This window comes from Capsicum annuum, chromosome 9, assembly GCF_002878395.1.
Source record: "Capsicum annuum cultivar UCD-10X-F1 chromosome 9, UCD10Xv1.1, whole genome shotgun sequence".
Lineage (NCBI taxonomy): Eukaryota > Viridiplantae > Streptophyta > Magnoliopsida > Solanales > Solanaceae > Capsicum > Capsicum annuum.
The window spans coordinates 217,105,953-217,132,517 of NC_061119.1; the positions used below are offsets into that span (position 1 = coordinate 217,105,953).

Here is a 26,565-nt window from a genome sequence, read left to right on the forward strand (position 1 = left end):
CAATTCTTCAACGAAGTGATGCACTGTTTCGAACTGGTGCACTGTTTCGTGAAATAGTATACTGTTTCAGCAAAAATACTGCACTGTTTTGGGTAAACAAACATGCATTTCCAGAAAAGTCACACCTCTAAATTGAACCACTGCCGTTTTCAAAGAGGCATGTTATAGCTATATAAACCTGGTTTCATTCACAGGTTTTGATATGAACGAAAATTTCAGAATAAAAACACTCTTCTTGCCTTAAAAATATTCTGTGTGATCACTCAAAACGTTCAGTGAGTTCGAAGATATTCCAGTTGTTTGAGGTACCACTACAGTTGGTTTGTTTGGCCATTTTATCCTGGGAGGAAAATTCCGCAACCTCGGGTACAGAGAGGGGAATTATTTCCTCAAGAAAAGTCCGTGAATTCGGGCGACTTGGCCATTTCTGTTTCATCTTTATTTCTAAAAATAAAATACACCTCTTGAAAAGATCACTTTGATCTTGTGTTGAGGGTATTTTTTGCACTTCATCATGTTCTTGGTTTATAAACTTGAACTAGTTGAAGTAGTTGCTTCTAGTATACAGATTCTTGTACCCGTAGAAGAAAAATAACAGGCTGTCCTTTGACATATCGAGTCAACGGGTGCCACGTAAAATGAAACAGAGGGACTAATAACAATGTCTTCTCAAGATCCAAAAATCCCATGATTGGCTCAATTTCAAGAACCAATACAGATAACAATCACAAAGATTCAAGAACTACAAATCACAAAAAAGTAAAGAACTTTATACATAAAGACTTACATGTAGGTGGAAGATTTGATTTAGAGAGAATAACAGTGTTATCTCTGAATGTTTCTGAGTAAAATCCACCTTCTGGATGTGGCTTCAAGTTCAGTTTTTCAACAATTTTTGAAGCTGTAGCCATTTTTTCTTCTGCCTTTACTTACACCTACTCCTGGAATTTGGAAGTTATATATGGAATACCAGGAATTAAATAATGCTCCTTCTTTGACTATTGAACTCCAATTGCTACTTGTTTGACTATTGAAAAATCACAGCGTACCACAACTTTAACTTATTATAGCTACTTAAAATTTCAATCATTTAAAATAAAGAATGTGATATATTCGTATAAAATCAAGTTAATGTATACCTAATGAATGTAATGTATTCGTATAAAATCAAGTGATATATTCAAAAGAATGTGTGTTAGAATTTGTGATTCGACCCGAAAAGATCACGGTGCAATTCATGTTGGTAAAACTATAATTATGAGAATTTTTGGGATCTGTGGTGGTAGTGAAGGGATGTTTTTGGGCTTAGGCATTGTACGCACGTATTATATAAGTATGGTTTAGAGGGTTAATCTTTTGACGGTTCTCATATGTTATTGAGATTTTCGTCTCCTCCTTGTACTCTTCTCCGATATAGTGATATTTTTTCCTCCTCTATCCGCAGTGGCGGATCCACCTTGTAATCAGGGGTTCATCCGAACCCCCTTCGACGGAAAATTATACTATTTTTATACTATTTTTATGTATATATAGTAGATGTTGAACCCCCTTCGACTAGTCCGTATATTTACTTCTGAACCCCCTCAATAAAAATCCTGGCTCCGCCACTGTCTGTCCGTGATTTTTTCTGTTTAGGATTTCCACGTAAAATATGTGTGTTCTTCTTGTTTTCTTTTATTTATTGTATTGCCTATTCCTGTTTGGTTTCATAACAATGTGATATATCAACTTGAAATGTGATGTATGCGTGTAAAACTAAGTGATATATTCGAAAGAATATGATGTATCAATATAAAGTTAAAGTGATGTATCTGGAAGAATGTGATGTGTCCGTGTCGTCAAAACCGTGAAATTTTAGTAATTTTGAAAAAAGTCGGAATATGGAGTAATTAGCTCTAAAAGTGTCGTGATTTATGTAACTTTAGCTCCACGACGGTTTATTACACGTAGTCTTACCTTATATTTCTGCTAGAGTTCCTATCCAAGATTTGAACACGTGATTTATTGGAACAAAATCTAAGAAAGATAGATATATAAAAACATATTATTAAGGATAACATAGAAAAAAAATTAAAACTCGAATCATTTTTAAATACTATAAAAAAAATGTCATTTTCTCTAAAACGAACTAATAAGAAAATAGCGCTACATAAAATGAATCAAAGGGAGTTTCTATCGACTAACATTTATCCATTAATCGAGATGCTTATATATATATATAAATGGTACAATGGGAGCAAGAATTTTCAAGAACATTTGAAATAGTCCATCGCTATTGATTACGTATAAATCAATATTCGATTGATTGGTCTGAAGTTATACATAAAAAAGATTTGTCTAACTTGCTTCGTTTCTTTTTGTTCAAGTCACTTCTTTTGTTTTGTTGTTTAAATTGGCCTTTTTAACTCACTTTTTTTTTTGTCCATATGAGTTTCAAAAATATTCTCAATATTTAATAATTTAAGTCTATAATATCATTTATGTCCTTAAAAGGGCAATTCGGTGTACTAAAGCTCCCGCTATGCGTAGGGTCAGGGAAGGGCCCCACCACATGGGTGTATTGTATGCAGTCTTAGCTTGCATTTCTGCTAGTAGTTGTTTCCAAGGCTTGAACCCGTAACCTCTTGGTCACATGACAACAACTTTACCAGTTACTCCAAGGCTTGAATATGCCATTGAACTTTTAACGGACCTCTAAGACGATGTGTGGCAAAACTATTTTTGAAAACCACCGTTAACAAGTAATGGAATGGATGAACATGTTTTGTAACGACAATGGCAAACGAGATAAATTTTTAGCAGATGGCAAAAATGAGTCATTTTTGATTGTTCGATGGCATATTTGAGCCTTTTTTCGTTATTTTAATTAATGATGTGGACCTCTAGTAAGACGACACGTGGTAAAGCTGTTTTTGAAAAACCACAGTTAACAAGTAATGTATGGATGAACCTGTAATGGAATGGATGAACCTGTTTTGTAATGACAATGGCAAACGAGATAAATTTTTAGCAGATGACATAAATGAGTCATTTCTGATTGTTCGATGGCATATTTGAGCTTTTTTCCGTTGTTTTAATTAATGATGTGGACCTCTAGTAAGACGACACGTGGCAAAGCTTTTTTTGAAAAACCACAGTTAACAAGTAATGCATGGATGAACCTGTTTTGTAATGGCGATGGCATAAACGAGCCAAACTTTTAACGGATGGCATAAATGAGCCATTTCTAATAGTTCGATGGCATATTTGAGCCTTTTCCCTAATATCATTTATGTCCTTGAGCTCTTCAAAAGTAACAACGGGTGCATGTCCGATCGTGCAAAAGTAGTGCATATTTGGAGAATTCAACACGAATGCAGCAATAATTTTTGAAACTCCTAGCATCAACATAACGGAGATTCCAAGGCTTGAACTCGTGTAACACCTCCTGGTCACAATGCAACAACTTTACCAGTTACTCTAAGGCTCCCCTTCGTAATATCATTTAAGTCGTTGAGCTCTTCAAAAGTAACAACGGGTACATGTCTATCGTGCAAAAGTAGTGCATATTTGGAGAATTCAACACGAATGCAGCAACATTTTCAAGACTCTTAGCATCAACATAAAGGAGAACTTGGAAGGTTATATACAAAATCTATGTCTAAATTGAGCATTGCCATGAGGATCCATGTCCTTCTTTTAACTCACAACAATAGAAACCAATGTACTATACAATATAATGTACATGTACAATTAGAAAAAAGTACTTTCATGTGTATCAAACATATAATTTTGGTTACTAATGAAGCCTCCATTTATGTACCTTTTTCAATATAGATATGTATATACGAGTCGCGAATATAGAGATGTGTAGAGTGACTCAGGAGCTCTGGCAGGTAACGAAACTAAAGCTTCACGCTGAACTATATACTAGCCTATTAACTTTTGGAAATTTGATGTACCATCAAGTTAAACTTACGTCGTCAATTCTCCTTAGTGTTTCCTTCATGTCAATCCTCATATCCGGATCGCTTATAGTACACGCGGCTCCTACATGAAGGAGCTTCACCATTTGTTCAATGGAATCTGTTGCTGACGCTATATCTGGATCGATCAACTCGGATTCTCTCTTGTCAGCTATAGCTGATTGCGCCCATTGAACAACGTCTGTTCCGCCTTTTTGATTGTCGAGATACTGCAAAGGGAATTTACCTGTAAGGATTTCGAGTATGATGATTCCAAGACAATAGACGTCGCATTTTGGAGAGAGGTGTTGATGTTGTATGGCTTCTGGTGCTTTATACGCGGAAAGGGACTGAACAATTTCCGCGTTGTTGATTAGTGGATAGAAGGCGTAATCTGATAGAAGCGGCTCGTAGTTTTCATTTAGTAGAATGTTGCTGGACTTGAGGTTCCCGTGAGGCACCGCGTAAGATGCAAACTCCAAATGAAGATAACACATTCCACTAGCAACTCCCTGGACGATTTTAAGGCGAGTTGGCCAATTTAGATCAGCGTGTGATAAGCCTCGATCACCTGAAAGTACGCGTAAAGTTTCAAAATTAGAATAGTTAACATAAACGAACAACAACAACAACATCATATACTCAGTGTATTCCCACGAAGTGAGGTCTGGGAGGATAGCGTGTACGCAGACCTTACCCGTACCTCACCTGAAAGTACACGTGATGTTTCAAATTAGGATAGTTAACATAAACGAACAACAACAACAACATATACTCAGTGTAGTCCGACAAAGTGTGGTCTGGGGAGGGTTGAGTGTACGCAGACCTTACCATTACCTAAGCGGTAGAGAGGTTGTTTCCGATAGAGCTATTTGTACGTGTCATCCTTATGCAGGGGTCATGCTAATATTCTTCTCTATATCGTTCCAATTTTATCAGATATCCCCAGAGGGAACGGTAAGTATAGATCGGAATACTTTATCGGATAATATCTACTCATGCAAATGTCAAAAAGAAGTTGATATACAGTCAGATATCTTTTATAACAGTCATCCTCTATAACTACCTTTCACTATAACGACCAAGTTTTCTTCAAAACCGATTTTCATGTTAGGTTATATTATATGTTCTACGTAAAAACACTTCGCTATAGCAGCCGAAAAGTATTTAGACGAACGACGTTGTTATAGAGAAATTGTCATACCATGTAGCAGATATAACAGGCTGCCTTTGGGAACATATTCAGATACAATCAATTTCTCTTCTTTTCTGTAATGATATGCCAATAGTTGCAGTATATTTCTGTGCCTTAACTTGCCAAGTTTCATCATCTCTGCATCGAAAACATCTCGATTCATTTTATTCATCTCTCGCAATCTCTTTACCACAACGGATAAACCATTTCCCATTTTCGCCTTAAAAGCTGATCCCAACACGCCGTTCCCTAGCACCTCGGCAGCTGCCTTCATCAAATCAGGCAACCCGAAGGTACCCTTTTCGGAGTTCACCAACACGAGGTCTTCCATACCCTTACCACCACCCTTCATCGACCCTCCCCTTCGCGATGATCCACGGAGGGACTCACTTCCCTTCCTTTGAATGCTCATGCTCTTCCTACTCGAGGTTGCAACGTGCAACCCCTCTACAAGATTCTCTTTGCCAAGCTTATCGAAATGATCTTCCTTGCGCTTGACGCGTAAAAGAATCGTCAGCAATAGAAGGCCAACTACTATACCAAGAATGATCCATTTCATTTTGGACATTGGTGCTTCTTCATTCTTTTTGGTTTCTTTACTGCATTCTTTACCTATCTGTTGTCCACACAATTCAGCATTTCCTTTAAATGGCTCTACACCAAATCTCGACATACTCTGAGGGATTTCGCCTTCCAATTTATTGTTCGTAAGATTAACATATGTTAAACTCGCCTGCGAAAAAGATGGAATACGACCTGAAAATGCATTGTTTTCGAGATGAAGTTCCATCAAGCTTTTCAAGTTGACGAGAGATTCAGGAATTAATCCTGAAAATTTGTTGTTCGCAAGCCACACTTTTTTAAGAGACCCCATTCTGGAAAAGAAATCCTTAGGAATCTCTCCTGAGAATTGGTTTCCGTCTATATAAAGAGATTTAAGTGCACCAAGCACGAAGAATTCAGGTATCGTTCCTGAAAACGTATTGTTTGCAATTTCAACAACTCTCAGTCCCGGAAGGGCAAGCAATGGATCGATATCAATTTCTCCTGATAAACCAGCTTCATCTAAAATCAGGCCTGTAACCGTGTTCCCATCGCATTGAACACGAGCCCATTTCTTGATCTTATCGCATGGATTCGTTCCCTTACGCCAAGATGAATCTAAAATCGTTGTGTTCCTTAAAGATTCTTTGAATTTGATCAATGCCTCGTCCTCAGAAATGGAGAAAGATAAATGTGGGTTAGATAGAAAGATGAAGAAGAAAATAGAGATACGTAAAAGGAAAAGGCAGTGTTTTCTAGGAGAGATTGTTCGAAGAGATAGAAGGATAACAAGGGGAACAGCGGCCATGTTTGTTACTAGACATGTCCACCTTCCCCCTAAAGAAACAATTTGCACCTGTTTCTGTTATGTTTGTTTTCTTAGAAGGTGTTGGTTGATGATTTTCTTGATTGGATTTGGTTGTTTTGGATGATGATGTGTCATGGTGTATGATTTTGGGGGTGGGGTGGGGGTGGGGGTGGGGGGTATTGTGTATTTTTGACAAAGTTTCTGTTAAGATAGGTTCGATGTATAGTGATTAGGGTCTTCTAAAACGATCTACTAAATTCATCGGTGGGGTTGGGTTGATCTTAGAGGACTTGTTTGAGAGAATTTTTTAAATATTTTGGGTAAGAAAAAAGTAAATCTTAAATTGACCTTGTAAGTTTGCACAATATTTTGTTGACCTTGTCAAGTTTCCATTTAGCAAAATGATGGAGAAAATTTAAGCCTCTTCAAGTTTCCAATTAGCAAAATGGTCTATTTCTATTTTCTTATCTGTCGGATTGATAATCTATCTGTCCATATATGTGTCGGATCGATAATCGATCTGTCCATATATAGGTCGAATCGATAATCAATCTGTCCATATATAGGTCGGATTGATAATCGATCTGTTTATATATCAGTCGGATAGACAATAGATCTGTTTTAAAAATGGGGCATTTCCCTACCAAAAAAATAACTTGCAGTCTATTTAATTCGTTTTAAATTTTTTGGGACCTCAAAAAAGTCGGAATCCTCAAGCAAACGCTTTAGTAGCCTCACTGTTGATCCACACCAGCTTTCTATGATCACATATATGTCCCTGCCGATCATTGAGATCCAGAGAACGTAAAGTGTACGAGTTCATACCACAACCTCAGATAAAGTAGAGAGGTTGTTTCCGATGAAAAACCCCGACTCAAAACAAATAGCAGTATATAACAAACAAAAAAAAAAATGCTCTGTTTCCATCCTGAACTATACACGAAATTTTTGAGATACACCCGAACTTTAGGAGTGTCCTATTACCCCTGGACTAATTAAAACCGTATTTTTGGCAACCTTGGTGCCTTTGTGGCACATACGTGTGCCTACGTGGACCTTCAGTGTGTTGATTCACTAATGTGCCACGTAGGCACTAAGGTTGCCAAAAATACAGTTTTAATTAGTGCAGGGGTAATAGGACCCTCCTAAAGTTCGGGTGTGTCTCAGCAATTTCGTGTATAGTTCAGGATGGAAACAAAGACTTTTCCCATCAAAAAAACATAGAAGCATACAACAAGCTACTGCTATAAACTATCTATCCAAAATCATAGACATCACGAAACACTACGAACAAGAAACTCCGATCACAGATACAGGAATCAATGCATGATAACATATAAAGAAATGTCATATTTGTCAAGAATGAGTTACATAGACCTGTCCATTTACATGAATACATATACGCAAGGTAAGGCTGCGTACGATACACTCTTGCGGTGGGTCCCTTCCCCGGACACCGCTCATGGCGGTAGCTTTAGTGCACCGGACTGCCCTTTTTGTATATATCAACATCAACAAAGACTTTCTTGGTACAAATGGAGTAATTTTTTTCATTTTTGGTGTAAGTATCATCAATGGGATGTAAAAGCCTGCAAAAAAACAGACAAAATGAATGTTAAGATGAGCGAATCGCGTGTAATCTGTAACAGACTTTCTTGAAAATCATCGAGATGTTGGTAGTTTGGATACCGCGAATATGTTGTTATGGCCGGGATCAGCAAGATGTGACATTAAATTCTCGACAGGACCTTGTCCGGTATACACAGCTTGGAAACAAAATCCAACGAAAGCTAACATAGCGAGCCGACCATTCTTGATCTCCTTAGTCCTCAACACCATAACCGGTTCGGGTGATCCTCTTCCCCACATGAAAGGATCAAACCATAATCCACCGGGATATCCAACATCTGGTTTCGGTTTCTTCTTGTGAGGTACGTTTGGTTCAATGTCAACACACCCTGGATTGATTATATCAGCCCATCTACGACCCTCCGCCCACCCCATTAAGACTAGCTGCACAACAAATAGAGTTGTCGAATCTGCAAAATACTCTCGTTCACCAGCATCGTACCATGAAAAGTTGTCGATGAATCCGAGACTTTCTAGCCATTCGGGGATTAGTATTCCAGCTACTGCTAACATCGCCCATCTGCTGTGTATTAGCTCAGCCTGAGCAAACCATTTCAGTAGTTCTGGATCGGACCCTGAAAGAGCGATCATTTAATTATCGGTCATTGTATAATACGAATGAATGAAAAGAGAAAGAGTTTCTAATACAAGCTACGGTCTATCTGGATCCGAAGTGTCAATTCCAAACTCGGCATAATCGCCCTATAACTTAGCGAGAAAGGGTGCTTCCTCATCGAAGTGTAGCAATGACTAGGCCCGAGCGGTTGTTTACCTAAACACAATCCTCCGTAAAGTGGTAAGATCATGTATAGAAGCTAATGCCTGCACAGTGCTCGAAGGTCAAGGAAGTTGAAGGTGAACGACAACTATAACTATAACGATCAAAGCCATTTTCTCCAACAATTATATCAAAATTCAACGTTTCTCATAATTCGAAAACTATAGAATTACGAAAAATGTTGTAACATTTATGATATGTGTACCTAATCCAAGAGGATCAAAGCCAAAATCTCCAGGCAGACTGCAATTCAAGAACAAGAAAACAAATCAAAAATCTGTAAAATGAACCATTTAGAAAAAGAGGAAAGAGTTAATGGTCGAAAGGACACCTAAACTATCACATTATTTACGGGTTTCGTACCTCAACTATCACTCTCTTTGTATTAGAACACACCTCGATGCTGAGCTGAACAAATACTTGTTTCCAATCGACAGCAGACGGGTATAGGCCAACTCAGAGAGGTGCGATTATTTAGGTAGGTGAATAAAACAATGGATAGTTGAGATATGAAACAAGCATCGATTATTCTCTTTACCTACATAAACTAAACACGCCTCGATGCTGAGCTGATCAGGTACTTGTTTCCAATCGACAACAGACGCATATAGGCCAACTCAAAGAGGCGTGATTATTTAGGTAGGTGAATACAACAACGGATAGTTTACCTACCTGAACTAAACACACCTCCATGCTGAACTTAACAGATACTTGTTTCCAATCGACAACAGACACGTATAAGCCAACTCAGAGAGGTACGATTAATGAAGCTCTCGGAAATGTGATAGTTCAGGTGTGTTTTTGACCGTTAACTCGAGAGGAAAATGCAGTAAAAGGACAAGAGATTAATGTGACCTGCCATCAAGCCATTCTGGTGGTGAACTTCCAGGAAACCATAGTGGCCTATCTGGAGGAAGTGGTTCACAAACACTTGAAACTTCTTTACCAGCATACAACCTAGTACTTTTTTTGGACAACACACATGTTGTAACTTTCCCTGAAAATGTTTTTGTAGGTAGTACTTCCCTGAATCAAAGATAAATAATCAGAATCTGTTGAGACGTAATATAATTAAGTAAATAAAAACGCGGCTTCAGGTCTAACAATTTAAGCATTTAGACGAGACGTTAACACGATTCAACGTGGTATATATAGAGTAAAGCATCTAGTACCTATGACTGAATTTGCTACGACACACTCCAACTTCACGAAGTTCCTATTACCCCTAAACTAAATTTTAGCGTATTTATGTCAACCTTTTTAGCTGACGTAACACCTTTTGTCAACCTTTTTAGCTGACTTGGCACCTTTTGTCAAGCTTTTTAGCTGACTTGGCACCATTTATCAACCTTGTTAGCTGACGTAGCACCTTTTGTCAACCTTTTTAGCTAACGTGACACCTTTTGACAACCTTTTTAGCTAACATGGCACCTTTGATGTGGGCCCCATTTTATGTAATAAAGGTGTCACGTCAGCATAAAAGAGTGATAAAAATACGCTAAAATTTAGTTTACGGAGGTAACAGGATTCCTATGAAGGTGTAGTGTGTAGTAGCAACTTTAACCATAGTTCAGGGGTATTGGATGCTTATCTCTGTATATAACAACATGAAAAGCAAAAAGGCATTTTCGCGTGTTTGATCCATGAAAAAAGAATCAGACATATAGTATAATTTAGTAACTATATTAAGATGAGACAGTCACATAATTCAACATGGTTTATTCAACCGCAACCCAATAAAAAAAAGCATTTTTACATAGTTGATTCATGAAAAAAAATTAGACACATCACACACATGCAAGATGTTGTGTTGAGACATATCATGTGAGTAACTAAAAACTCATCCTCCCTAACAGCGTAAGCTTTTAAATAAGACCGTCACACGATTCAAGATGTTACGTATAACCGTCACCCACATAGTAAAAAGCGTTTTCACGTATTTAATCCATGAAAAAGAATCAAAAACCCATACGTGAGTCCGCGCTTATAGTTGAGTAACTAAACGTATGCTCTCTCTAACAGTTTAATCTTTTAGATCAAATTGTCACACAAATTTAGCAAAATCGGCGGAATTTGTATTTTCACTACTATTTGGAGACAATGTTCAAATCAACAACATACCCAGTGTAATCCCACAATGTAGCATTTGGAGTAGAATTTATGCAAACGTTAAACTTATCTCGTATAGATAGAGAAATTATTTTTTGATAGAACCTTGGGTTAGAATGTTAAAATCATGCAACCAAATTAACAAAAACAAAAAATAGTATAAGAAGTGATAAATTAATGTTAGTCACCTGATTGGAATGCTAGAAAATGCAGTGGATTGAATAGCTAAAGCCATTGGAAAATGAGAATAAACTAAGGTAATGTTTAATTTTTATGTAAATTTAAAAGAGAAATGTGTATATGTTTTTGGCTATTTATTTTAGAACAAAAAGCTTATCTACATAGATTGTGAAACATACTACAACACCACAAAAATGGACCAATGACAATTAGAAGATTTTTGGTTTTTGTCTTTTGTGATAAAATGTTGCATTGGTTATCTATCTTTTTAAGACAACAATATATGTGGTATAATTCAGTAAGTGAGGTGGAGCTGTCAATACGGGTCGATCCAGTCCATTTGGGCTAGTCAACACGGGTTTTGAGTTTGACGGGTCAGGCCGGACTGGCCCATCAAAATGATGGACCAAAAAACACCAAGCCCAAACCATTACTCTGTGGGCCGAGGGTCTCATGGGTCAGCCCATTTTTAAAAAAATAATATTTTATAATTTAATTTTAGAATGTTAATAAACATAAATGGGTTACGGGCCGGCCCACGAGTTAGCCCAACCCACATTGCTCAAGCCCCACGGGCCACGGAATTATTCGGGTCGGGCTAAAAAGCTCTGTTCCTAAATGGACTGCAAAAACTGAAGTCCAACTCCATCAAATTACAGGTTGAATCGGATCGGCCCAACGGGCCTAGCCCATATTGACGGCTCTAAGTGAGGTTTGACGTTCGATATCTAGTGTTCAATATCTATTTTGGAGTATCGAGTAATCAGAATTCATATCCCATTAGGCCTATTAAAAGGTGAAGCGCTTTCGATTGAACTTTTTTTATCCTCATGGCTCAAATGCGAGACTGCTAATTAAATAGAGGAACCTTGATAGTAAGAAAAATTAATTACAAAAAGAGTATGATATCATTTTGTTACTAAGTTTTAAGGCATTAAATAAATTATTTGTTTTCATAAAATTAGAAATTTTTATCTTCCTAAAAGTCTAATTTAGAAATTTTGAAAATAAAGCATAGCAATATAATAATAGAACTTTTCTACAAATTGAAAAAAATAAAAAATGCTAGCAAAAGAATATAAATGATGATATATCACTTATTATTAGTATAATAGTCATATCTTATAGCAAGTTTAATATTTTTCTATTTCAACATAAATACTAAAATCTAAATCTTATCTATCATAAATGTAGTGAATTTTACAAAATTATGATTTGCATTATTCAATTCATAGTTTAAAATTGAAATAAATATTTGAAGCTTTGACTATTCACAAGTATTAATATTAAGAACGTTAAATTATATCTTACCATAAATAGCTATTTGGCCCCTCTAAATTTGAAAAAAAAATAAAAATAGATAAGTATACATCAAAGTTTCAGTAAAATGGTAGTAATTAAATTCCTAAAAAAGAAGTATGATAATAAAAGTTTACACTATTAAAGTGATGAATTTGTATTTTCTATTTTTCTTGTGCTTGACTTTGATTGTTAAATGCATATAAAAGCTTACTCTTTTGTTAAAAAAAAATGAAACTTATCAAGAGATAATTTATTATTTTATATGTATTTTATTTTTATTATTAAGTATTTTTTTCATTCATTTTTACTTATTCAGTATTGACTTAGCACGCACTTTAAAAGTAAATAATAAAATAATGATTTTACTATAGCACCCCTTTTAAATATAATGAATTCAATATTTTGATAAATAACTATAATTAATAATAAAGATAAATTAGGAACTAAGTGATAACTACGAGATAGAGAGGTTATTTCGATAGACCTTCAATTTAACTATTACCTGTCAAACAGTCTGAAAAAGGAATACCAAGCAATCACAATATAAAATTAATCAAAATGAAATACGCTACACAGTAGACAATAATAAAAATAAAATAATATGATAATTGACACAGAAAAATATCAATTAAAGCTGAAATCGAAGATCGCATAGTACTAATAATATTAAAAAGACGGGAAAGTTCAAGAATAACCACCAAGCCTATCTCACATGGAAGCGACAGAACATTCAACAATCAACTAACTTTCTGCTCTAATATATAATCTCCGAACTCTTATATCTAAGGTCAATCACCCTTATTAAGGTCAAGATGAATCAGGTCCGGTCTAATTACTTTCCACCAATATTTCTTTGATATGTCTATTCCTCTTCTGATGACCGTCATATCAACCGCTCACACCTTCTTATTGAGGGTATCTGCACTCATTCTCCTCGCATACCCAAGTTTATTGAAAAGATGGGAGGTTCAAGAATAACCATCAAGCCTATCTCACGTGAAAGCGAGAGAACATTCCACAATCAACTAACGTTCTGTCCTAATATATGATCTCTGATCTCTTATATCTAAGGTCACTGCCCTTAGTAAGGTCAAGATGAATCAGGTCCCGTCTAATCATTTCCCCCAATATTTCTTTGACATGTTTATTTCTCCTGTAATGTCTGCCACGTCAATCGCTCACACCTTCTTATTGAGGGCATCTGCACTCTTTCTCCTCACATTCCCATTTTATCACAATTTTGCCTCTCTCATCCCATCCACCGTGTGAGTCACTTCTATCTTATTCAGTATCTCATTATTCTTAATCTTGATTTTACTAGTATGGCCACTCATCCACTTCAACGTTCTCATCACCGCAACTTTCATATTCCAAACACGAGGGTTCTTAACAGATCAACACTCCACTCCATATAACATAATTAGTCTAATCATCAGTTTGTAGAACTCACCTTTCAGCTTATGTGGTACTTGCATATCACACAAGACCGCAGAAGCCAGTCTCCACTTCACCCACTCCGCACCAACACGTTGTATGACATCCACGTCGATCTCGCCATTACCTCGAAACATTCTCTCTTGCGATCTCTTGAGACTCAAGTCTTCCTCCCGCATCGATCTAAGATGCAACATCACTGAAATTACATTTCAAACATTCTGTCATAATTGATCTTATCATCATTCTGTAGAACTTACCTTTCAACTTATGTGATACTTGCATATCAACACAAGACCCCAGAAGTTAGCCTCCACTTCATTCACCCATTCTACACCAACACAGTGTATGACATTCTCATAGTCATCGATCTCGCCATTATCTTGAAACTAAAGTCTTACTCCCGCATCGATCTAACGTGCAACATCACCAAAATTACATTCCAAATATTCCGTCTTCATCTTGCTTAATCAAAATTCTTTAAACTCAATAATTACAATAAAATAATACGACAATCAAAGACAAAAAAAAAAAAGAAAGAAACAATTACTACAACTACAAAATATAAAAGGATAATTAAACAAAACTAACCTTCTAATCTAATTATGAAAACTCACAATCTTAAAATCCTAAACTTTCTAATATCTCAATTAAACTTTTTTTTTTTTAAGATTATAATAAGTTAAATCCTAAACAAATAAAGCCTTTTGTGTTGATCAAAATCAATGACCCTTCCAATATAGTCTTCTTCTTCTTCCTTTGAATCTACTCATTCCACTGATTTCTGATCACTACACTTCACCTTCTAATTTTGAAAAAATAAAATACATCCAATCTTGATTGGTTCTTGAAATTGGGTCTTCATTAATAGTTATGAAAAATCAAGATTAAGATCCCAATTTTTTTTTTTTCTCTTTTTATTGATATATCATATGGTGGAGACAGTAACATCATCGTATTGGTGGTGGAGGTGGGGGGTGCAACCCCACCACCCACCACGTAGATGGATCAGCACCCACAAAGCTATTGTCATTGTTATGTGGTTGGCATTCATGTTAACTCTATTTTGGTGGCAGATTGATGCTACTGCCGGAATCTTGATTTTCCGGCGAGTTTTTCCGGGGAGGGAAGTTCCACAATTGAGGCCAGTGGTGTTTAACTTGACGGAGTTTGGTGGGGTTGGTGATGGTGTAACTGTTAATACATTGGCATTTGAGAGGGCAATATTGGAAATTGGTAAACATGGGAAGAGAGGTGGTGGACAGCTTAATGTGCCACCTGGTTATTGGTTAACAGGGCCATTTAATCTTACTAGTCATATGACTTTGTTTCTTGCTGAGGGTGCTGTTATATTGGGCATTGATGTAAGTTCTGTTAGCAAGAATTCTTAATTTGTTAGCATTAAAGTTTTAATCTTTGCTCAGTTGTTGATGTTTAGCTGTTCCTGTTCCTATTTATGCTAGTTGTATGTGGTTTCTTCTATACATGTATTTTATTTTCATTTACCTTACCACATTATTTCCTTGCTGAGATTACTTAATGAACTTAGAAAGTTACCATGTTGATGTTTAATTGTTCATTTCACATATTCCCAAATGTAAAGCATAACTGGTAAAGTTGCTGCCATGTGATCAAAAGGTCATGGGGTCGAGCCATGGAAACAGCCTCTTGCAATAATGTTGGGTAAGGCTGTGTACACCTGGTTATTGGTTAATGGGACCATTTAATCTTACTAGTCATATGATTTTGTTTCTTGCTGGAGGAGCTGTTATATTGGGGGTTGATGTAAGTTTTGAGCAAAATTTGTTAGTATTAAATGTGTTTATCTTGCTTAATGAGCTAAGAAAGTTAGTTTCTTAGTGTCTTGATTGTTCATTTCATTGTTTCCGTTTATGGAAAGGGAGTGTTGGCGCAACTGGTAAAGTTGTTGTCATGTGATCAGAAGGTCATGGGGTTGAGTCCTTTAACAAGTTTCTTAATGTGTCATCATTAAAGTTTTAATCTTGCTTAGTTGTTGATGTTTAGTTGTTCATTTCATTGTTCCCATTTATGGAAATGGAGCGTTGTTGTAACAAGTTAGTGTAATGTGATCAGAAGGTCATGGGGTGGAGCCCTTTAACAAGTTTCGTAATGTGTCAGCATTAAAGTTTTTATCTTGCTTAGTTGTTGATGTTTATTTGTTCATTTCATTGTTTCTGTTTATGGAAAGGGAACGCTGATGTAACTGGAAAAGTTGTTGTCATGTGATCAGAAGGTCATGGGAGCGAGCCCTTCAACAAGTTTCTTAATGTGTCGGCATTAATGTTTTAATCTTGCTTAGTTGTTGATGTTTAGTTGTGCATTTCATTGTTCCTATTTATGGAAAGGGAGCGTTGATGTAATTAATAAAGTTGTTGTCATGTGATCAGAAGGTCGGTGGAGCCCTTTAACAAGTTTCTTAATGTGTCAGAATTAATGTTTTTATCTTGCTTAGTTGTTGATGTTTAGTTGTTCATTTCATTGTTCCTATTTATGGAAAGGGAGCGTTGACTTAACTGGTAAAGTTGTTGTCGTGTGATCAGAAGGTCATGGAATCAAGCCCTTTAACAAGTTTCTTAATGTGTCAGCATTAAAGTTTTAATCTTGATTAGTTGTTGATGTTTAGTTGTTCATATCATTTTCCTATTTAAGGAAAGGGAGTGTTGACGTAATTGATAAAGTTGTTGTCATATGATCAGAAGGTCCTGAGGGCGAGCCCTTTAACAAGTTTCTTAATGTGTCAGCATTAAAGTTTTAATCTTGCTTAGTTGCTGATGTTTAGTTGTTCATTTCATTGTTCCTATTTAAGGAAAGGAAGTGTTGACATAATTGTTGAAGTTGTTGTCATGTGATCAGAAGGCCATGAGGTCGAGTCCTTTAACAAGTTTCTTAATGTGTCAGCATTGAAGTTTTAATCTTGCTTAGTTGGTGATGTTTAGTTGTTCATTTCATTGTTTCCTTTATGGAAGGAGAGTCTTGGTGTAATTGACAAAATTGTTGCCATGTGATCAGAGTCATGGGGTGGAGCCCTTTAACAAATTTCTTAATGTGTCAGCATTAAAGTTTTAATCTTGCTTAGTTGTTGATGTTTAGTTGTTCATTTCATTGTTCCCATTTATGGTAATTGTATGTGGCATTTAACTTGATGGACTTTGGTGAGGTTGGTGATGGAGTAAGTGTTAATACATTGGCGTTTGAAAGGGCAATATTGGAAATCGGTAAACTTGGGAAGAAAGGTGGTGGGCAGCTTAATGTGCCTCCTGGTTATTGGTTAGCAGGCCGTTTATTCTTACTGGTTATATGACTTTGTTTCTTGCTGAGGGTGCTGTTATATTGGGGATTGATGTAAGTTTTCTGATGTTTTAATCTTGCTTAATGAGCTAAGAAAGTTAGTTTCTTGATGTTTTGATTGTTCGTTTCATTGTTCCCGTTTGTGGAAGGGGAACGTTGGTGTAATTGTTAAAGTTGCCTTCATGTGAATAAGTCACGGGTTCACGAAATGTAGGGTAAGGTTGCGTACAATAGACCTCTGTGGTCCTGTCCTTCCTTGGATCCCACGCTAAATGGGAGCTTAGTGCATTCTACTGCCCTTTATTGTTCCCATTTATGCTAATTGTATGTGGTTTCTTGTTTGAATGTTTGGTTGGCTTTGCTTTGCTTAGATCAGTGAGTTTCACATAGTATGCTAATTGCTTATGTGCACCTCGACTATTGCAATGTGTACCTGCTACCTCTCACTAGCGTCTAGCATGAGTATCTGGTAACTTTGCCTTTGCCTGTCGAGGCTTGGATAGATGGGAAGAAATCACCTAGCTAATTGCTTAGTGTTAGTTATGGAAGGCTTTGATCAGTATCGGTGGAATGAAGAGGTAGTTTGGATTTGTTTGATGCTGATATTCCGGCTATCCTTGGATTAGTGAGCTTATAGAATTGATGAGATGAAAGACGTTGGTTTTGTTATAATCAGTAATCAATCAGCTGAATCAGTTGATAGTAGTATCTAGTTTCTGCCTACTATCTACTGAAGTTTCTTGTCCTTTAGTTTCTGCTGCTAGCTACTGTAGTTACTTGTCTTTCGATTTCTGTTACTATCAATTGTCTCTTGTACTTCGATTATCACTTCTTATATGTCAGACTTCTAATTCGGTTAGAATTATTTTTTCCTCGACTTTTCATTCAATACATCTCAAGTTTTTTTTAGCACCTTTCTTGACTTGCTCGTTAATTTCTTTTCTCTTTGTTGAGGACTAGCGTTTTGTTTGGTTTCTTTTGACAGTCTTCAACTCTTGATCCAACCAGTCCCTCAATTCTTTTGGCAATCATAGGTGCTTGCGAATAAGCATATTATGTTCTAAGAATCGACTTTGCAAATACATAGGAAGAAGTGGCTTCATCATCAACTATATATACATAAAAAATAATTTTTACTACCATGTTAAACAGTGTAATTTTCCATCGAACCCCTCTCGGTCCTACCTGGCTCCACCCTTTGTTTCCAGTTGTAATACCAGATATAAGCGGGAGAATGAAGGAAGAAAAATTGCTTTGGTTTTGCTAAAAACTTGGATTCACACAAGGTAATCTTGAATAAATCTTGAAGTTCAACGATTAAATTCTAAATGCCAAGGGAATTCCTCCTGATTTAAAATGTTGTCAAATACGAAGCTGCAAAACCTATATTTCTAGGGAAAGAAGATTTCAAACCTGTAAATCCTATCCAAATTCCGTATTGATTTATTGATTTTGAGTACCAAAACAAATTTTTGTACTCCCTCTGTCCCATTTATGTAACACTATTACTATTTGGGTAGTTAAACAAGGTTTACTTTGATTACGATTTTCTCAAACTCATTTTTATTATTTTGAATTCTTAACTATTTGTTTCAAAGAACTTGAAGAATCTATGCCCGAATTTCCACCGAAATGAATTGCGTCAACCCTTGTACTCTGAACCCCTTCACATTAAATAGGACAGAGGGAGTTCTAGCCAGACGGTATTTAATGTAAAGCTGCTAACACCTCAATCCCAAACTGTTTATACCTACAAAGAAGTCAGTTTTAGATTAGAGATCTGTATTATGTGAGGTTGCCTGTGAATAGTACGTTAACTGTTTTCCCAACCATGTCTTGACGTTATGCCATGCCATTTCATTGGTATTCTTTATGGTTGTTGTCGACATGGCCCTTTGGGTCTCTTATTTGTTTCTTAGTCATATTCACCTCTTTTAGTAGTCATTAACTAAGTTCCTAGCTGCTTCTCCTCTTCCAATCAATGCTGGTGCTACGTAGGGTGCATGATCTAGCTTCTATATACATTTGTATACGATCATGCGATTACTTTTTACTTTTGGCAACTAGCAATGTGCATTTATCTACAAAGAAGCCCAATACTACTCAATCCCAAGTTTTTGGTATCGGATATGATTTCTTGCTATCTTCCAATATTCCGTAGGTTCTCTAACACTAGAATTTATCTACATTTTCGACTGGCACACAAATCTCTAAACGTTACTGAACATTGTCCTAAGCAATACTATACCTAATGTAAGAGTAGCATCGTGATCTTAACCCCAACATACGCTTATATGGATCTTTTGCTTTCCTTGTGTCGTATTTTGCTATATATGTATGTATTCCGAGGGCTTGTAGCTTTTTTGTATCAAATCATTTCAGGGGACAAGCCAAAAGACTCTTCTTCAAAACAATCCTTCTAGCACACACTAACCTGATTCATCTAAAATCAAATCCGAACAGGCATTGTTAAATAGAAAAACAAGACAAAACCAATCAGTTGTGTGATTGAATTGCTGAGTTTGTGTGTCTCGCTGTGTTTGCTAGATATGATAGGGGAATGGAATGAGGTCCTTTTCCTGGATGTGACAGGCCGGTGGAAGTGCATTAGAATACGAAGTTTGTTGTTGAAGACTGTTGTATATAAAATAGGAATTCTTTACTGAAGAATCGGTTGGTCCCTCTAGTTTAACTTAAGAATTATCCCGGCATCATCATGCACTTCTGGAACATGAGACACTTGAAGAATCTTTTCCCTTCTTTGGTTATGTGATTATGTCAGTTCCGAACAATGTTGTGTTGGGAACATTTTTTTGTCTGCAAGATTCAGTTTGAATTGCTAGTTATAATTTGCGGAAGGAAAGTGAACTACAATTTTGTTACTACAGTATTGTTCTCCAACAATTGTTTTCTTGACGATCAAAATAACTTGATAACGTTTCATCGGGAACATGAATATATCTCCCTTAATTGAAGCCTTGCTTTTCGTCTTTCTAGTAGAGAACTAACAGAAGTTATATTATTTCTGTTTTTCTATTTGTATTTGTGGCATTCAACAGGATGAGAAGTATTGGACTCTCATGCCTCCCTTACCTTCATATGGATATGGAAGAGAGCATCGTGGACCACGCTATGGAAGCTTAATCCATGGACAAAAACTGAAAGATGTGATAATCACAGGTGTGTCGACTCTGACCTCAGTTTGAAATTCTAGCTTCACGAGAACCACACAATGTTTTAAAATTTTGAAGTTCTTGATTTATTTCTTTTATTGTCTATCGGAAACAGCCTCCCTACCCTCACAAGGTAGGGATAAGGTCTGCGTACATCCTACCCTCGCTAGACCCTACTTGTGGGATTACACTGGATATGTTGTTGCTGTTAAGAGTCCGACATCAGAAAGGGGATGGGTAGTTGGTCTCCTTTTATGGACTTGGGCAATCCTCCTCTCATGATCTAGCTTTTGGGGTTGAGTTAGGCCCAAGATCGCTTTCTTTATCAGGTGCATTGTTATAAATGAAGATTTCTTACTATCTCCGTTTCTTTTACTGGAAAGTTGAATTTATCTGTTTTTGGTTCTTATTTTCTGTTTGTTAAGTGATGCAAATCATTGAGATCGTTCGTGTGGCAAGTCCACATATGATTTTTGTCTTGGTTTTTCTCCGAGCGCTGTTAATTGCTGGTGCTTCGTCGATAATTGCTCCACAAGCACTACTAAAGGGATTTTTTTTTTCAAAATTCTTGTTATGGGAGTAATCGTCTCTTAAATGAAGGTAAGTTGGGGGAGAAAGTAGGGGTGGGCATAAAACCGAACCGAATTAATTCATTCTTCCGTTAGGTAGTGGTATGGAGTGCCTACACTTTACCCTCCCCACACCCCACTTTGTGGGAATACACCGGGTATGTTGTTGTTGATTAGGTGTCTGTAGTAAAATTTTTTGAACTGTGGTATTCAATTCGATTCTCAGTTTTAGTATCCCAGTATTTCGGTTAACCGAAGAACCGAGCTTTCAGATTTCCTAGCTTTGTCTTTCATCTTATTGGCATTGCTACATTTTAACATCAAAACCTAACAGCTTAAACTTGTCTTCCCAGAATGTGATTGTGCTTCTCGTTGATTGTCCTACGTTCTAATTATTGGCATTGCGATGATCTTGACGTGTTATCAAACATATATAGTGAACTGCGTAAGCAAAGTTGATAGTCAAACCATTCGTCATCCAAAATATGAAGTATATGCTTTATGTAACTTGTTATATATGAAGTTAAGAACGTTATATGAGCAGAATTCACATCATCTCGAGGGAGTAATTAATCATACTGAACCAAACAACAACAACATACCCGGTGAAATCCCACGTGGGGTCCGGGGAGGGTAGAGTGTACGCAGCCATACCACTACCTCGTAGAGAGGCTGTTTCCAAAAGACCGTTGGCTCAAGTGTAGCAAATTTAAGTACAAAGAAGAAGGAAACAATGGGAAAAACATAGCAAGTTACGACAAAATATTTCGACAAGCAAACACAATAAACAACCGATATGATAGATAGCAAAAGGCAAGAACTACTAAAATACAACTAGTACAAGACAAATACCAACTAGCCTAAACCCTCAAAAAGCATGACAACTCTCAACCACCTACTAACCCTCTACCCTAATAGAAAAAACCGAACCCCAACTAATTTCAGTTCAGTTCGGTGTTCAGTACCTACTACAACAACAACATACCCAGTTTATTCCCACAAAGTGGGATCTGGGGAGGGTAAAGTGAACGTAGTCTATACCACTACCTCATCTGAAGTAGAGAGAGAGGTTGTTTCCGATAGACCCTCGGCTCAGGACAGAAAATAAATATGATCAAACAAAAATCATAAAAGCAACCAACAAACAAGGGATGTCACACTGCTATATAGTAAGGGAAACAAAACACCCACAAAGTGATATTGTAAACTAACTATACGAAAACTTCACCAAAACACCTTGAACAAGAGGCTACAAGACACTATAGGCACAGATAAAAACAGAGCACTCTTCCCTACTATTACGAACGTACTCCTACCTACTACCCCTCTATCCTAATCCGCGTCCTCCACACCTTCCTATGAAGGGTCATGTCCTCCGTAAGCTGTAACTGCCCCATGACCTGCCTAATCACCTACATCCAATATTTCTTTGGCCTACGTCTACCCCGCCTAAAACCATCCATAGACAACCTCTCACACCTCCGAACTGGAGCATTCGAGTCCCTCCTCATCACATGCGTTCGGTACCTGCTACATGCTCAAAATAACTTAAGCAGATTTCTTCATCAAAAGAAAAAACTTAAGCATATTTTCTATATTGAAGTATTCGGAATTTTGTGTAAGTGTAAAGGAACAACGGCTGGTTCTGATTATGCATATGTTGTTCCTGTTAACAGGTCATAATGGTACCATTAATGGGCAGGGTCAAGCGTGGTGGAAGAAATTCAAGCAGAAGGTTCTTAACCATACCAGAGGACCGCTCGTGCAGATCATGTGGTCTACTGACATACTAATCTCAAATATAACTTTACAAGATTCTCCCTTTTGGACACTCCATCCATACGACTGCAAGAATGTAACGGTCAGGAATGTTACAATCCTAGCACCCATCGCTGGGGCTCCGAATACTGATGGCGTAAATCCAGGTGAATCATCGATAGGTTCAGTGTTTTTGATAAATGAATCTTGCGCTAGTTCGTTTATGTTTCATCTGTGAATACAGTTATATTTTAGACTCAACTTTTGTGTCACTTGATGGTCGTCGTCCTGGTTTTGGGACTTTGGTTAAGCTGCTCAAGTTTTGACATATTGATTTGCTGTATTTCTTCGATCATATGCAACCCTTTTGTAGCAAAAACAATTAATTGACAGGGTTTTGCTGAAATGTGATGCGTTTGATTTCGACATCAGTGTTATCAAAGGCTCGCTTAAGCCCTGAAGCGAGGCTCAAAACGTGTTGAGCGCGTCGTGTCACTTAATGTGATCTTCAGTATCGTCATCGAGGTTCTAAGGCATACTTTCCCTTGCCGATGAGCCTCTTATGAAGAGGAGAGACTAAGCAATTGATACTTCACTTATGTAGAAAAAAAAATTTAATTTCTTTGTTCATATATTTGTCATTCGTGCTTACAATTGTTAATCGTGGACTAACATTTATATTTGTATTTTTTCTCCCTTTGCACCTTTTTTCATTAAAGCCCCAACCGACCTTAGAGTTCTTTTGCGTTTTTTGCTTTTGATAACACTGGTTGACATCACTGTAAAAGACTCCGATATCTATCCTGTACATTTTTATTGCTTATATACTGTAGCGGGTCGCTCGGTATAAACTCTTAATGTGTTTTAATGGAGTGAACAGATTCGTGCGAAGATGTGTTGATAGAGAACTGTTACATTAGTGTTGGTGATGATGGCATCGCGATAAAGAGTGGATGGGATCAGTATGGAATTGCATATGGACGGCCTTCAAAGAATATACTCATTCGGAACCTTGTCATTCGTTCCAACGTCAGGTGAGAGATCTCTCCTTATACGCACATGCATTTACATTTCTTTTCGCGATTGAATTTTTCCGACAACAATTGCATCTTTGGGTTGTTATAGATGTTCACGAAATCAAATCCTTCTCTTTTTTCTTGCATTTGAGTGAATGTTTGTTGAGCATTGACGGTTGGCCTGCTGGTCAGCGGCTTGTTGGTTTGAAGAGGCATAACTTTTTTTTTTGGTTAAATGATCGTTTTAGTAACAATAACATACCCAGTGTAATCCCACGAGTAAGTGGAGTCCGGGAAATGATCGTTCTAATCAAGCCCGACAACTGTTTTTTGACGGAAGTTTAGTTGATTGATCGATTGATTGACCGATACATTACCATTCCTTAAATATTTTACTAGGAACTAACTCTGGCTGAACTACATGGCAGTGCCGGTGTATCAATAGGAAGCGAGATGTCCGGGGGAGTGTCAAATGTCACCGTGGAGAACGTCTTTATCTGGAACTCGAGACGTGCTGTACGCATCAAAACAGCACCCGGAAGAGGAGGATACGTTCGAGGTATAACATACAAGAACTTAACATTCGAGAATGTTAGGGTGGGAATCGTCATCAAAACAGATTACAACGAGCACGCTGACGATAGTTTTGATCCCAAAGCTGTCCCATTACTGGAAAACATAAGCTACACAACGATACACGGTGAGGGAGTTCGCGTGCCTGTTCAAATCCACGGTAGTGAAGAAATCTGGGTAAGGAACGTTACATTCAGAGATATGTCGGTTGGGTTAACGTACAAGAAGAAACATATATTCCAATGTGCTTTCGTTCAAGGTCGCGTAATTGGCACCATCTTCCCTGCACCTTGCAAGAACCTCGATCTCTACGATGAACAAGGACATCTGATCAGACGTTCTGATGCTCAAAACGCGACAGACATAGATTACGACATTTGAGCACCTTGCAAGAACCTCGATCTATACGATGAACATGGACATCTGATCAGACGTTTCGATGCTCAAAACGCGACAGACATAGATTACGACATTTGAAATGATCGCACCGACCCCTTCATCGCGGGAGCTTAGTGCATCGAGCTGCCTTTTAAAATTTTTTTTTTTTTTTTTGAATTTTGTTTTCTGCATTATACATACACAGATCCAATGTAAAGAACAGCTTCTTTGTTCCTGTATAGAATCTTAGTTTCATAAAGTTAATGTCTTAACTAATCCTTTTTGGTACATTAGTTTGGATTTTGTCACGGGTTCGAGCTGTGGAAATCTATGTTGTTCGAACTCTTCAAAAATACTGTCGCACTTGTGTCGGATTCTCCGAAAATGCACCGCCAACATTTTTTAAGAGTTCGAGCGACGTAGGTGGTAACACCTTCTTGCATAGGATAATACTGAGTATAACAGGCCCTTGTGTTTCAGACTTTTTTCGGACTCCACGCATAGCGCTATTTTTGAAAAAAAAAAACATTAGTTTGGCCTATAGTTACGGGTTCGAGTTGTGGGAAGGACTCCTTTTTGCAGAAACACAGGGTTAGATTGCGTATAATAGACGCTTCTGGTTCGATTCTTTCTCAAACCTCTGGCGTAGCTGGAGCTTAGTGCATCGGGACGTCCATTTTTACATTAGTTTAGCTATTGTCTCAGGTTCGAACGTTGGAAACGCCTTTTTGTCGAAATGCAAGATAAGACCACTGCATATAATAGGCTTTTATGATTCGATTCTTTTTTAGTCTCCGTACATAGCGGAAGCCTAGTGCATCAGTATTCTGACCATTGTATTTAAGGGGCTGTTTGGTTCGAGGAATAAGATATATATTCCACGTTTCGTATGATTTCTTATTCTGGGATTAGCTATTCCGGGATGGTTTAATACCACAATTATGGTAATATTTTTATCCCACACCCTATGTATGATAATATTCCTTCCATAAACATGACTTAATTTTAATTATAATAATTTAATTACTATTGTTAGTAGCAAAGAAGTTTCTATATACAATTTTTTTTCTCTTCCCTTTTTCTTGGAAGCTACATTTATACACAATTTTCAAATATAGGAAAGTGCAATGAAATTGCTAAACTCCAATAAAATAAATATTCTATATAATTTAAAACATGGAGTATTTTTACAAAAAAAATAAAAAAAATAGATTATGACATTATGTAATATTCTTTAAATTAGATATCAAAATGTACTGGTCCTACTAATTTAGATTCGTATCGAATAAAAAATCTATTAAATGTAAAGGCGCGCTTTTGTAAAGAGTTTCTTCATTCTCAGAGTTTACATAAACGACTCAATCATGAAAAACTACAGATTTACTTTCGCAATAAAAAAAACCGTAAATACCCTAATTCGTATTTACAATTAAATACTAAAAAAAAAAACAAATCTCAAAAAAATTAAATTATTAATATTCTTTTCTTTTATTTGTGAAAAGGAAGTAAAAAGGAATAAATAATTTCTATTGAGAGGTCACTATTTGAGATGTTTCCTAGAAACATCACTAAAGTGTACATCACTATCAAGATTCCATTTTTCGTTCGGTATTCGATATTCATATTTACGTTAAATTCAGATTAATTCAGATTTACGTCAAATACGATCTTTTATAGAAAAACGAAGAAGCATTTGTTATCAAGATTCCTTTTACACTTATAGCTCAAACTCGATCGTGACATCTAATTAAGAGTACTGATAAAATTTCTCACTCGATATTCGATATCCGTATCAACTCTCGATAAATTTAAATTTACATCATGTACGGTCTTAAAGCGAAAGGAGGGAGGGGGGGGCACAAGATTC

The 26,565-nt window shown here is 36.8% G+C and overlaps 4 protein-coding genes and 1 pseudogene across 4 annotated transcripts in view; 1 reads left to right on the forward strand and 4 right to left on the reverse strand.

Annotated features, from left to right (window-relative positions):
- LOC107840895 overlaps positions 1-1,255 on the reverse strand; it is a 6,952-nt gene extending 5,697 nt beyond the window's left edge. Inside the window, exon 1 of the mRNA XM_016684836.2 lies at positions 788-1,255. Coding sequence (XP_016540322.1) covers positions 788-911 — 124 coding nt within the window. The 5' untranslated portion in view covers positions 912-1,255. The remainder of the gene's footprint in view (positions 1-787) is intronic.
- A 2,369-nt stretch (positions 1,256-3,624) lies between these two features.
- On the reverse strand, positions 3,625-7,450 carry LOC107840894 (pollen receptor-like kinase 3). The gene is made up of 2 exons (XM_016684835.2): positions 5,149-7,450; positions 3,625-4,515 (listed from the first exon to the last, which is right to left on the reverse strand). Exons 1-2 carry the CDS (start codon positions 6,488-6,490, stop codon positions 3,944-3,946), a joined length of 1,914 nt encoding a protein of 637 aa, XP_016540321.1. The 5' UTR covers positions 6,491-7,450; the 3' UTR covers positions 3,625-3,943.
- Positions 4,791-4,900, reverse strand: LOC124887509 (annotated as a pseudogene).
- Positions 7,451-7,801: 351 nt separating the features above from the next.
- Positions 7,802-11,438, reverse strand: LOC107840893 (photosystem I chlorophyll a/b-binding protein 6, chloroplastic). The gene is made up of 5 exons (XM_016684834.2): positions 11,195-11,438; positions 9,753-9,923; positions 9,103-9,140; positions 8,180-8,694; positions 7,802-8,079 (listed from the first exon to the last, which is right to left on the reverse strand). The coding sequence occupies exons 1-5, from the start codon at positions 11,239-11,241 to the stop codon at positions 8,062-8,064; spliced, it is 789 nt and encodes a 262-aa protein (XP_016540320.1). The 5' UTR covers positions 11,242-11,438; the 3' UTR covers positions 7,802-8,061.
- Positions 11,439-14,518: 3,080 nt separating this feature from the next.
- LOC107840892 (probable polygalacturonase) lies at positions 14,519-24,985 on the forward strand. Its single transcript, XM_016684833.2, has 5 exons — positions 14,519-15,286; positions 20,291-20,411; positions 22,650-22,898; positions 23,612-23,765; positions 24,176-24,985. The coding sequence occupies exons 1-5, from the start codon at positions 14,855-14,857 to the stop codon at positions 24,699-24,701; spliced, it is 1,482 nt and encodes a 493-aa protein (XP_016540319.2). The 5' UTR covers positions 14,519-14,854; the 3' UTR covers positions 24,702-24,985.
- The last annotated feature ends 1,580 nt before the right edge of the window (positions 24,986-26,565 follow it).

Coding starts and splice junctions, on each gene's coding strand:
- LOC107840894 (XM_016684835.2), bottom strand. CDS start 6,490: ATGGCCGCTGTTCCCCTTGTTATCCTTCTATCTCTTCGAACAATCTCT. Junction 4,516..5,148: donor CCTGTTATATCTGCTACATG/GTATGACAATTT, acceptor GCGTACTTTCAG/GTGATCGAGGCTTATCACAC.
- LOC107840893 (XM_016684834.2), bottom strand. CDS start 11,241: ATGGCTTTAGCTATTCAATCCACTGCATTTTCTAGCATTCCAATCAG. Junction 9,924..11,194: donor TTTTCTAGCATTCCAATCAG/GTGACTAACATT, acceptor TCTTTGATTCAG/GGAAGTACTACCTACAAAAA. Junction 8,695..9,102: donor CTTTGATCCTCTTGGATTAG/GTACACATATCA, acceptor TCGCTCTTTCAG/GGTCCGATCCAGAACTACTG.
- LOC107840892 (XM_016684833.2), top strand. CDS start 14,855: ATGGTGGAGACAGTAACATCATCGTATTGGTGGTGGAGGTGGGGGGTG. Junction 22,899..23,611: donor TACTGATGGCGTAAATCCAG/GTGAATCATCGA, acceptor TGGAGTGAACAG/ATTCGTGCGAAGATGTGTTG. Junction 23,766..24,175: donor GTCATTCGTTCCAACGTCAG/GTGAGAGATCTC, acceptor ACTACATGGCAG/TGCCGGTGTATCAATAGGAA.